Source organism: Bombus bifarius, unplaced genomic scaffold (genome assembly GCF_011952205.1).
Source record: "Bombus bifarius isolate JDL3187 unplaced genomic scaffold, Bbif_JDL3187 scf7180000009145, whole genome shotgun sequence".
Lineage (NCBI taxonomy): Eukaryota > Metazoa > Arthropoda > Insecta > Hymenoptera > Apidae > Bombus > Bombus bifarius.
Window position 1 is genome coordinate 1897478 of NW_022884930.1, and position 11741 is coordinate 1909218.

At 35.3% G+C, this 11741-nt stretch overlaps 3 protein-coding genes and 1 long non-coding RNA gene across 6 annotated transcripts; 2 read left to right on the forward strand and 2 right to left on the reverse strand.

Moving 5' to 3' along the window:
* Window positions 1-163: 163 nt before the first annotated feature.
* LOC117214072 lies at window positions 164-3928 on the reverse strand. Its single transcript, XR_004488772.1, has 2 exons — window positions 3798-3928; window positions 164-797 (listed from the first exon to the last, which is right to left on the reverse strand). It is a non-coding gene; the product is annotated as an uncharacterized LOC117214072 (long non-coding RNA).
* LOC117214071 lies at window positions 1180-2449 on the forward strand. Its single transcript, XM_033459919.1, has 4 exons — window positions 1180-1409; window positions 1468-1587; window positions 1704-1882; window positions 1966-2449. The coding sequence occupies exons 1-4, from the start codon at window positions 1355-1357 to the stop codon at window positions 2041-2043; spliced, it is 432 nt and encodes a 143-aa protein (XP_033315810.1). The 5' UTR covers window positions 1180-1354; the 3' UTR covers window positions 2044-2449.
* LOC117214065 (cationic amino acid transporter 2) lies at window positions 2999-6850 on the forward strand. Of its 2 annotated transcripts, none has more exons than XM_033459908.1 (11): window positions 2999-3143; window positions 4138-4384; window positions 4458-4742; window positions 4857-4961; window positions 5046-5424; window positions 5535-5674; window positions 5773-5875; window positions 5978-6126; window positions 6230-6396; window positions 6485-6593; window positions 6670-6850. In XM_033459908.1, exons 2-11 carry the CDS (start codon window positions 4147-4149, stop codon window positions 6798-6800), a joined length of 1806 nt encoding a protein of 601 aa, XP_033315799.1. In that variant the 5' UTR covers window positions 2999-3143; window positions 4138-4146; the 3' UTR covers window positions 6801-6850. The 2 variants fall into 2 exon arrangements, with proteins under 2 accessions (XP_033315799.1, XP_033315798.1); XM_033459907.1 differs by lacking the exon at window positions 2999-3143 and adding an exon at window positions 3816-3991.
* Window positions 6851-6982: 132 nt separating this feature from the next.
* On the reverse strand, window positions 6983-11205 carry LOC117214063 (transcription termination factor 2). Of its 2 annotated transcripts, none has more exons than XM_033459903.1 (10): window positions 11030-11205; window positions 10403-10593; window positions 10164-10333; window positions 9888-10091; window positions 9618-9778; window positions 8202-9543; window positions 7781-8127; window positions 7506-7673; window positions 7231-7430; window positions 6983-7150 (listed from the first exon to the last, which is right to left on the reverse strand). In XM_033459903.1, exons 2-10 carry the CDS (start codon window positions 10561-10563, stop codon window positions 7003-7005), a joined length of 2901 nt encoding a protein of 966 aa, XP_033315794.1. In that variant the 5' UTR covers window positions 10564-10593; window positions 11030-11205; the 3' UTR covers window positions 6983-7002. The 2 variants fall into 2 exon arrangements, with proteins under 2 accessions (XP_033315794.1, XP_033315792.1); XM_033459901.1 differs by lacking the exon at window positions 11030-11205 and adding an exon at window positions 10681-10811.
* Between the last annotated feature and the right edge of the window lie 536 nt (window positions 11206-11741).

Sequence of the window (11741 nt, forward strand, 5' to 3'; positions counted from 1 at the left end):
ACATAACGATCCACGCATCTTCCTCGTTCCGATCGACCTTCTTCCCTTTTTCCCTTCTTTTCGTTCTCCATGAGAATTTTCGCCACCGTTCTTCTTGGCTACGTATTCTTTCTCCATCCTTATCCTTTTGCTTCTCTCTTTTTTCCTCGCTCTCTTTTCTTTTTTCCTGCATCGTTCTGTCAACCTCCCCGCCTTCCTTTCTCTCGCCTTCTCCACCTCTGCATATGCCTGCCCTCCCCTCTCACGAACCGGCCGATAATTTTAGATTCTCGGCGCAGTGGCTCGACACTGCTACTGCTCAGCCTGCGCCGCGCACTCGAATATCGACATTCGACATCCGCGAGAACCGCGAGCACATGCGACCTCACCGAAACCCCGAGGGAGAGTTCGGACTACGTACTTAGAGAGGGGAGTATCAATGCACTAGCTAACCTTCCCCCTGCATCCTTGCTGCTTCGCTTCCTCGCTTTCTTACTTTCTACCGTATTTTTCTCTATTATACGCTGCTTCTTCTTGTGCTTTCTCAATAGCGACTTTGATTTTTTCCTCCTTTCTATAATCAATATCGTTTCTCTTCTACTATGCTAAAATGGTTCTAACATTCTTCCGTTTTTACTCTTTTATCCATTCCTATACGTATAAAGTCATTTCCATCATGTTCTCTGTTTTTTCATCGTTAGAATTCATCGTTGGATGTACGTATGTCTTTTGATAGCATTGCACAGGCTCGGAAGATTGAAATTTTGACGTTTGCTCTTACATTACGTCGTTACGTAGATCAACGTCAACAAATTCACCTGAAAAAATTCAGTACGGAATTTTCGAACCATGTACCGGATTGATCAGAGATTGGAGCAAATATAATTCGACCCTAAGCCAGTCAACCGGAAAATTGATGCATATACCTCGAGTTCTAACTCGCGAGTCAATATTGTGTGTACTAGTTATTTTTAATAACAAAATCATGCATAAACTTCTTACGTTCACACGAAATGTTTCTTGTAGACGTGATCGATTTTTGTATTATCGATGTACGTCTTTCTTAATTCGCACTTTTACCAATTACAACGAGATCGACGGAGAAACGAATAAACTGAAATAATATCGAAGTAAACGCTAAAGAACTTTCGACTGCTTAATTAATAATACTTCGTTGTTATTTTAGCATGATAGATAGATATTCCCTTTTAATTCGTAGCCATAAAATTATTCGAACTTCATAGAGAGCGTCAACGTCATCATTCGTACCAACGTTATAGTCGTCGATCTTTTCCTACATTCGATTTGAACAAGTGTCGGATTGTACAGTGGTTTTGGTTTTTTTTATCTGAATTTGTGTACATGTTGTTCCACAATGAGATTAACAGGATTATATTGTGCCCTTTTCATCGCATGCTGCTTATCATTTAGTATGTTAAGTAAATACTGGTTCATCGAATAGTTTTGTTTATTTACGAATGTTTTTAGGCCACGCCCTGGAATGCTATGTATGTACCAATCAAGAGGGTAATCGAGAAAAATGTTTAAAGAGTACAAAAATCTGTGAACAGAGTCAAGACACGTGTTTAACGGAAATTAAATGGGGAAGTAAGTTTTAAAGTTTCCATAGCTGACAATTCGTTTGAAAGCAACATTTGAGGTTATGTTTACACTAACCAATACGCGATGATTTAAATCCTTGTAACATCGTATATCGTTTATAGGTACACCATATTGGTCACAAGGTGCGAAGAAACAGTTTTATGTATCAAAGAGATGTGCAACAAGAAAAGAATGCGAAAGAATAAAACATTCTAATATGGGAGATTGCACGTATATATGGTACGAAGACTGGAAATGTTCCGATTGTTGTCAAGGAGATAAATGCAATTATTATGTTATCGTAAGTCATAGTTTACATACTGATTCTAAAAGCTTCATTAGCGATATATACTATATACGTGGAATTTGCTTCTTTTCTTTCAGTCTGCAGCGGAGAAAATACATGTTTCCTGGCTGATCCTAATGATATCTTTGCATAGTTTATGGCATATAGTGAAATGACGAATAATGTCAAAAGATATTGCTCCAGCGTCGGCCTCTCGCAACTAGTGATATTCCTTTTCATTAGAAAAACAATGTTTTTCAACCGTGCATGGAACGAATAATTATATATTATATATATTTTAATTGTAACTATATATAAGATGATACTTTGCATGTATCTGAAAGGAACATATTTAGGAAAAAAAGACGATGCGGAGTATTTCTGCGATAAAAGCAATTCATACTCTCCGTATCATATAATCTATAATATAAGGTAAAACAACGGTGGAATTGAATTTGAATTCGTCCTTCGCTATAACATGTATACAACATCTCTTTGTATATAACATCTGTCCAATCCGTCCAAACACTCTTTTTATACATTTTGTTAAGAGAATTTTATTAAATAATGCACTAACAAATATTTTGTACTTGTTGATAAAATTAATAAAATTACATGTAATATGTAACACGCTCTTTTTTTAAGGTATTTCTTCTAGTACAATCGCTCGTAAAAGTATGTCGCGCGAAGGCATAGAAGTAACTTTTTTGATAAGCTAGTCCCGCGTCTTACGTAGAGACACGCATAGATGTGTTATATCTGTACACATGCATGCTTTTTATTTTTTCAGAACTTTATCGAATCACATACTTAGTACTCTCTTACCTCAAAAGTGGAACTGCTAAGCCTCCCCATTTTTTAATATGAAATTTCTAACACAGTTTCACATCATATATTAATTTTTTTGAAAAATTCCTATAATCCCAAAAAATCCCAAAAAATTCATATAAAAATTTTTTTGAAAAAAAGATGTACATTATATCCTTTTCAACGCGCAGCTAACATATAAAAAACTCATTTTCTCTGAAAAATATCTTAAAATGTATATTATACATCCATTTATCGTAATCTACCAACGTATCTCTTTACAATGGATCGTATATCACTTAAAGTCGCTTAGAGGATATTCTATATCTGATGCAGATAAGCAGAATCAAACACGGTTATTATTTAGGGACGCAATTCCCACAAAGGATAAGTTCGTATCGTTCACAGCATCAAGCAACATCGTTCGAATCGACCCTTGGATAAACGTCTTTTTGCGTACATTGCTTGTGTAAGTATATACAAAATCAGCATTTTTCCTCATTCTGTATACGCTATAGTATCCGGTTAAATTAGTTGAAATAATAAATAAAGATATCATATATTCATGGGAAAATATACGTGTTACTGCGTAAGAAATATTAAATAAGAAATATTTGGTAAAATAAGATATAATCGAAGAGAAACGGGAATAAATATTACGCGTACGTAATAACTATATATGTATGCACGTGTACATGTTCGTCGCTCGCCTATGTGCATCGGTTATTCGACGTATCAACTATGTGGATGATAGATTGAACTTTACTGCTTGCAAACACAATGCTTGACGTCATGAACGATCGAAATAATATCAAATTAATATATATATTCGAACTTGAAAAATGTAGACGATTTTTATCATAATCGAATTTAAAGTTATGTATATCGGTCACGCTTAAAATACAATAGTACGTCCATATACGAGAGAAAATGTTTAATCCCCGATCCGATGAAATTAAAAGTACGATCCGTTTCATAAATCCGTTTCATAAAACAGTAAAAGAAAAGCTATCTGAACTTATCGACGACAAAAATCAACAAAATAAAAGATCGTGTGATTTAAGATCAATATTACAAGCAAGTGATCGATATAGACGACGCTGAACAGTTCTAATATACTCACAGCGGCGAAGCGATTCCGACCAATTGAATGATTCTATGTGCTCGCACCGTGACTGATGGTTGAGCTTGATTTAAAGACATTAATTAGCGCTCCTTTAGTCGTGTGCCGAATGTTCAGTCTATAGTCGGTCGCTTATTGTAGTCTCTCTACATCTGCAGACAAAAATGGATTCTCCTTTGACCGTACTTTACCCGGTGAGCAAATTAGAAAGATATCACGATATTTTCGAACAAACCGTCTTGATTCTTCGTCTCTTCTTCGTCGTTTTTATTTTTCATTTTCTTTTTTTTTTCTAAAAAAGAAATTCCTGCATATCGCGCGTAACAAACGTTGTTTTCAGTTATGCGATATGAAGAATTGGAAGTTACAAAATCTATACAGAACGTTTAGTCGGAAAAAAGAAGTGGATCTTCCTCAGGATACAAATTTGGCGAGATGTCTGTCAACATTGGATCTCACAGCTCTCGGAATAGGTTCAACTCTCGGCGTGGGTGTGTACGTTCTCGCAGGGTCCGTTTCAAAAACAACCGCAGGGCCAGCCGTAATAATTTCGTTCGCTATTGCCGCAATCGCGTCCATGTTCGCAGGTACAACTCATATCCGATTCGTTCGTTGTGTTTTACCCTAAATAATATGAATAGCAAAGAAGAAACTATTTAGGTCTCTGTTACGCGGAATTTGGTGCAAGAGTTCCACGTGCTGGATCAGCATATATATACAGCTACGTAACGATGGGAGAATTTACAGCTTTTCTGATCGGTTGGACGCTAATTCTCGAATACGTAATTGGCTCGGCTAGCGTAGTACGAGGACTGAGCACCTACGTGGATAACTTGTTCAACAACACTATGCGAAATGCGTTTGAAACGGCAGCGCATATCGACATCAATCACCTCTCTTCTTATCCGGACTTCTTCGCCTTTGGGATCACTCTAATCTTTTCTGGTAAAGAACTATCGACCGAATAAACATCGATATCATACAAACTATCTAGGCACGCATTTACCCACTAAAATATCCATTATTTCACAATCCCAATCTATTCGAAATTTAACACAGCTGCGCTGGCGTTCGGAGCAAAGGAGTCTTCGGTGGCGAACAATATCTTCACCCTTACAAATCTCATGGTAGTTTTGTTCGTGATAATCGCCGGATCTCTCAAAGGTGAGTAACAGAGTATTTAAACTTGAAGTAATTGTTTCTTCGTGTGTACGTGCGTGTTTCTATTTATATGCACTTGGCGTAAAGCTGATATAACCAATTGGAAAACGAAGCCCACGTGCACGGAAGAAAAATGTGATTACGGAAGTGGTGGATTCGCGCCTTATGGCATAGCGGGTGTTATAACGGGAGCAGCAACGTGCTTTTACGGATTCATCGGTTTCGATTGCGTCGCTACAACGGGAGAAGAAGCGAAAGATCCCCAAAGATCGATCCCAATAGCGATCGTTGCCTCGTTGACCGTCGTCTTTCTAGCATATTTCGGTGTCTCTATGGTGTTAACCACCGTCCTTCCTTACTACGAGCAGGATGCAGAAACCCCGTTTCCTCATCTATTCGAGAGTATCGGTTGGAACTGGGCGAAATGGCTGGTAACCATAGGTGCTATTTGTGGTCTATGTTCCAGGTAAAGCTTCCGACAAGTACGATACAATATAATTACGCACAAATATATGTGTAAATGCATGTACACCTACGGAGATGTTCCGATGTAAATGACAGCAACCTTTTATGCAGTTTACTGGGTGCGATGTTTCCCTTGCCGCGAATTATTTATGCAATGGCATCCGACGGATTGATATTCGAGTGGATGGGAAAAGTTAATTCACGATTTCATACGCCTCTCATGGGTACCTTCTCAGCAGGGATTCTCACAGGTTCGTATTTTACGATTTTTCTACTGCTTGATAATACCCAATATTCAGCGGGTATTTACACTAACTGCTAAATGTATGAAACGCAACTACAATTTCAGGTGTACTAGCTGCGATATTTGACTTGCAACAACTCGTAAATATGATGAGTATCGGAACATTGCTCGCTTATTCGATCGTCGCAACATGCGTACTAATGCTTCGGTAAAAGAATAATATTCGTTTGTTTTCATAGAAAATATGGCGATTTAATAATGATGGAATAACTTGCAATTTCTATTATGTATATATATTGTATCATTTCAGGTATGAAAAAAGCGAAGCGTATGAAAAAAAGGGAGATCGCGATCCAAGAACCTTGACATTCATTGCGAAACAATTAATTAACGCTAATGGTTTAAATCATTCTACAAAATTAACATCCCAAATCGTTACGTGTCTTGTCGTGTGTTATGGTATAGTATTGTATATTTACTATTTCGATTAACCAAGAGTTTTACTATTGATCTTTAACGATTACAAATATTGTATCATTTACTAGTAACATATGTTTTACAGATGTCCTGTGTATTTGCGTCGGCATTACTGTTTCGATTTTTATCAATGAAATAACGAGCGGTAATGTTACATTTGTCGCTCTATTAGCAATTCTACTGTTAGCTCTAATCATTACTCTTACGTTTATTTATCTTCAACCTTCTTCTGGAAAGAAGCTTGCCTTTTCGGTATATACTGTTTCCATTCTCGTTATCGTTCACTTTTATTATGAACGTTCAATAACAATTTTGACCGCATACAAGAATATATTTTTAGGTTCCGTTAGTGCCATTTTTACCTGCTTTCAGTATTCTTATTAACATATATCTTATGATGATGTTAGACAAAATGACTTGGGTGAGATTTTTAATATGGATGATAGTTGGTAAGTAGACTATATCAAAATAATCGATTACGTTTAAATTAAATAATCGAAGAAATGATTCTTTTGTTCCTTGCAGGACTTGGAATATATTTCTGTTATGGCGTTTGGCATAGTAAAATGAGGAAAGATAAATGCAAGAAATTACCTGAAAACAGTTGTGATAACGGAGCAACATGGAAAACCAACAATTTTGCCAGACTTCAATGATACGCTATTTCCTGTATTTTATTTTCATAATAAAAGTTTTGTATATACCCCCAAAGTTACTTAATTTGTAAATGATTTAATATTGCGATAAAATGATTCGATGCCTTAATGATAAGAGAAAGGTAAAGATATTTAAAAACGAGCGTTCTTTATATTATAATCGAGTCTATTAAAAAATAAAATTATATAAAAAGTTTATATTTTAAAGGCCAAAGAGAGATTTGAGATCGTTAAGCGTAAGTTTCGAGACAGCGGAGTTCTTATCGCCGCTGAGAACATTCTGAGCTATTTCGATTTTCCTTTCTTGCAAATTTTTTATACGCTCTTCTATGGTGTCCCGACAGATAAATCTACGAAATATAATACAACATTAAATAACGGTCTCTTCTCGTGAACTTTTGCAAATGTTACAGCAAAGACTATTACTAACTTGTATATGAAGACATCTTTTTTCTGTCCGAAACGATAGATCCTATCTTGAGCTTGCACTTCTAATTGCGGATTCCAATGAATATCTATTAACAGCAAATGATTTCCACCTACCAAATTTAATCCAACCCCTCCAGCGGTAAGCGAAAGCAATAATATTTTCGGGTCATCGTTCGGAGCGTTAAATGAATCCATTATGCCCTGTAAAAATACCTCACACGTTTCAAACAGCATTACTTAATATGATCGAAAATTATCACTTCATTAAAAAACTACCTGTCTTTCCTTAATCGGCACATTGCCTGTGAACATATTAAAACTAGCGCCTTTTATCGAGGACAAACAAGATGCAATAATATTCAACGTACTCGTCCATTGTGAAACGATAATTATTTTGTCATTTTTTTGTAAAATGTCTGTAACTGTATCAAGCACCTTCCTTATCTGCGTTTAAGATGCAAGTATAAGTAAATTCGAATCAGCCAACCGATGCCAAACAACAAATACAAATGCGTGATATTTCATATTTGAGAATATGCAAGATAACTCACTTTCGAGCTCACGCGATCGCACTTAAACACAGGATTTTTAGACGTAAGTAAATTACTAGCTACTCTGCGATCAATGCCAATCTCTTTTTCGTTTGTCTCCTCCTCGTTATTTTCTGATTCTTCTAATGTTATATTATTCATTTGTGATAATAAATCTGAATTGACGTCTTCCTTTTCCCTTATATCGCTATCTTCTATATCTTCTTCATCTAGCATCGAGTGAATAAGTGACGGGTGAACACAAATTTGACGTAATCTTAGTAAAAGAACCAAAATTTCGTGCGTTTTGACATCAGCGTGTAATGATAATAACTTGTTTTGCGCCTTCGTAAACTGAGTATTTTTATCTAACAATCGGTAGAAAAAACAACCAATTATTTTGATGCATTACTAACAAAATATAATGTATACAAGTACTTACTTGGATTCGAAAGAAACGTTGGTTTATCATATTTTCCAGCAGCTAAATCAACCATATGATCCTTATCAGCTCTTTGAGCCAAAAATTGAGCAAACAATGTACGAGAATATATTAACACTTTTTCATATACCAACTGTTCCTCTGGATCTAGCTTTATAAGTATCTCTTCTACAAATTTTTCTGGAAGACTTTCTAACATGCCATTTGCTTGAAGTTCTTGTTTTGTTCTACGTAACATTAACGTTTTCATCACAGTTGCCAATCGTTGACGACCAGCGGTTGACTTATTATCTACCCAGCGTTTCCATACTCGTAAGTCGTCGAAAGGAGTACACTTGAGAAACTTTAAAATAGGATATAAATCCATTTCCTTGTTTTGGATGGGTGTACCAGTAAGAGCCCATCGTTTATTCGCTACTAAACCGCATACTGACTGAGAAGCTTGACTTTTATGATTCCGGATTACATGCGCTTCGTCCAATATAATGCGTTCCCAATGAATTTTGTAGGCCATAGAGTTACTCTTAAATTCACGGAGCAAGATATTATACGTTGTAATAACAACATCGTTTTTTGCTAATCTTTTTGGTACATTTTCCCGATTTGTACCATGATAAACTTTAACAGAGAGCATGCCACGTTTACATCTACGATCTATTTCATTTTCCCATTGTGATAACAAGGAAGCGGGACAAACTACGAGTGTACCCCCTTTACAACGCTGTACCATTGATGGATCACAATGCATCCATTCCTCGGAATTCGATTCTTCCGATTTTCCTTTAGCAATGCTGGCTATAATCAGAGATATCATTGTTAAAGTTTTACCTAAACCCATATCATCAGCGAGGACACCACCAGGAGGCCTCTGTTGCTCTCTCCACATTAACCATGCCAACGCGTGCTGTTGATGAGGCATTAATTTTACTTTTAAGCCTTGTGGATCTTCCGCTTTGTCTTCCTCGGTCGGTCTAGCTACAAGAGATCCATGTAAATCTTGCAACCTATCAACCGTCAAGGATCGTTCTCTGTCTAACGTTGCTTGAGCTTGTTTCCCAAGTTCTCCACTTTCTGCGGATGACTTTAATTTCGATGGTATACTACATGAATCATAATACGAATTAAATTTTTCAGAATATGGCTCTTTCTCCTTCTTTTCTTCTTCGACAAATGACATTTCTTGCTTTACAGAGTGTGATTCAGACTTAATAATTTGTGTCAAAGGTGTTCTTTCTAATTCAGCTGCAATTGTTTCTATTTCTCTTTCTTGCCTTACAATACTTTCATGTAATCTTTTTCCTTTATCTGGCAATAAATCGATATTACCAGCAGTAAGCAATAACTGGAAATATATATAGCATTTACAATGTATATTTCGCTCTTAACCATTACTACCTATTAACTATTGGAATTTACCTTTGTCTTACTCAATTCATTTTGTAACTGTTCCATTTTACAAACAAGCAGAGCTCTTTTCTGTGCTATCACTGGATCTATATTATTAACACCTATTTCTTGTTTTGCTAAAGATATTGCAGTTCCAAGCTGTGAACTACTTTCTTCATCTGTATGTGATTCTGTAAAACAATTAAAACATAAACATAATAAATTTATGATATATATGTGTATATATATATATATATACACATATAGTTTTGAAGTAAGAAATGTTGAAAATATTTATACCCGAATCAGATGAAAAATATGATTCTTCACATTTTTCTCTTTTTTTAGAAACATGTTCTTTCATCAAATTATTATTGCTGGATATATTTTTAGATATATTAGAAGCATTAGTTTCTAAATTATCTTGGATTTTCCTTGGAACATCTTTCAATCCTTCTTCCATTAATATTTTGTCATTACTCTTCATCATTCTTTCAATCTCGTCTAGCAAACATAACTAATCATATCAAATATAAAGCTATTATATTTATTAATGAAAATAATCGAATTTGATACCATTTGATGTACTGTCATCAGTATTATGTTCTTCGCTACTACTGATTGATACAGAATCATTTTCATTATGATCACTGATATCTTCACTGTCAGAATACTGAGGGATATGCTTTTTAATCCTACGTCTAATTCCTTCCTCTGTTGACGATAATTCTTCGGATGAAGAATCTCTAAAATATAAAGAACATAATTAAATATTAAATTTCGGAATATTACATTAAATAAAATGTACTACTTACTCCTCCGCTAATGAATTTACGCTAGCTTCACTACTTTCAATTACAAAAATCTGTTCTTTCTCGGTATTCTCACTGTCTTCATCGCTATCGGAAATAACATAAGATCTCGTTTTCTTTGTAACACCGGGCGAATCTTGCCACTGATTCAAGCTTTCCTCCATTTGAATTTCTGTAAACTTTATCAATTCTACCTAATTGTAAAAAGTACAACATTTGTATTAAATTGTATATATAAATGTTGGAATAATCCAGGATATAAATAAATATCTAATTCTTACAATTGAATCACTTATTGACAAGAAGTTTAACCGAAACTTTCAAATTGTGAAGTATCACGTAAATATGAACTATGTAATAACATAGTATGACATGCTATATTATTTTTTTAATGATATGAAACGAAAGTTATAAAAAGTAATCGTGATACTAATGAAATAAGCAAGAACAAATGGAAAGATATTTACTGGGAAGATATTTATTAAAGATATTGGAAAGATATTTATAAATTGAGAATCAACGAAAATATAAAAATTTTATCAAGTAAGTCAATGGTTTTCTTTCACTAGAGTTTTTCATGTAGAAATGCCAAAACTAAAAGATTTCTGCCAAGCAAATGAGAATGCTCACATTTATAATACTGGTTGTTTTCAGACTAGTGCTACTCTCAGCGGCCAAGTGTTCGACGTTAGCATATATAAGAATCTATTTAGTTCCATGCTACAAACGAGGTATACTCGCTGTGGTTTCATGCTATAAAAGCCTATTTCATTGTATGGTTCTACTTTCCTACCCAAGATAGATAATAACGATAATTAAACTTAGTTGGTTCTATATTATTTATTTATCTTTTATATTTTTTATTAGTTTATCATATATTATATCTGATATGTATTCAATTGTGGCGGCACCCGACAACAAATACCGCCACTCGACGCGAACTACAACCGGACGACGGTAGCGCAGTGGTTAGCGCCTTAGGTTACGAACGTTCGGGATCCGGGTTCGAATTCCGGCGCCCGTGTCCTATCTATATTTCTTCCACGAGCAACACATACACCTCAAATTGGTGACCCCGACGTGATGATGCCGCCACACAATTATTATTTATTAAGTAAGCAAATATACTTCAAATTAAATCATGTTAGGCCTCGTTTTTATCAGGAAAATGTAATAAATGTGTTGGTAAAAGATTCATTCATTCTTTTTATTCCCCGTGGTTGATCGAATGTTATGATCGTTCGAGATTGGTTGGAGTGCCGATAACACCAATTACTTCCCGTATAATGAAATAGGCTCTTGTAGCGTAGAACTGCTGCAGCCAGTATAGCTCGTTTGTGGT

What these genes read in the sequence shown, in the direction of transcription:
- LOC117214065 (XM_033459907.1), top strand. Translation starts at nt 3,962, where the DNA reads ATGGATTCTCCTTTGACCGTACTTTACCCG. An exon ending in AATCGCGTCCATGTTCGCAG is followed by an intron (nt 4,385 to 4,457) that starts GTACAACTCATA and finishes GAAACTATTTAG; the next exon opens with GTCTCTGTTACGCGGAATTT. An exon ending in GATCACTCTAATCTTTTCTG is followed by an intron (nt 4,743 to 4,856) that starts GTAAAGAACTAT and finishes AATTTAACACAG; the next exon opens with CTGCGCTGGCGTTCGGAGCA.
- LOC117214071 (XM_033459919.1), top strand. Translation starts at nt 1,355, where the DNA reads ATGAGATTAACAGGATTATATTGTGCCCTTTTCATCGCATGCTGCTTA. An exon ending in CGCATGCTGCTTATCATTTA is followed by an intron (nt 1,410 to 1,467) that starts GTATGTTAAGTA and finishes GAATGTTTTTAG; the next exon opens with GCCACGCCCTGGAATGCTAT. An exon ending in AACGGAAATTAAATGGGGAA is followed by an intron (nt 1,588 to 1,703) that starts GTAAGTTTTAAA and finishes TATCGTTTATAG; the next exon opens with GTACACCATATTGGTCACAA.
- LOC117214063 (XM_033459903.1), bottom strand. Translation starts at nt 10,563, where the DNA reads ATGGAGGAAAGCTTGAATCAGTGGCAAGATTCGCCCGGTGTTACAAAG. An exon ending in AACGTTTCTTTCGAATCCAA is followed by an intron (nt 8,128 to 8,201) that starts GTAAGTACTTGT and finishes ACCGATTGTTAG; the next exon opens with ATAAAAATACTCAGTTTACG. An exon ending in GCGATCGCGTGAGCTCGAAA is followed by an intron (nt 7,674 to 7,780) that starts GTGAGTTATCTT and finishes TCTTAAACGCAG; the next exon opens with ATAAGGAAGGTGCTTGATAC.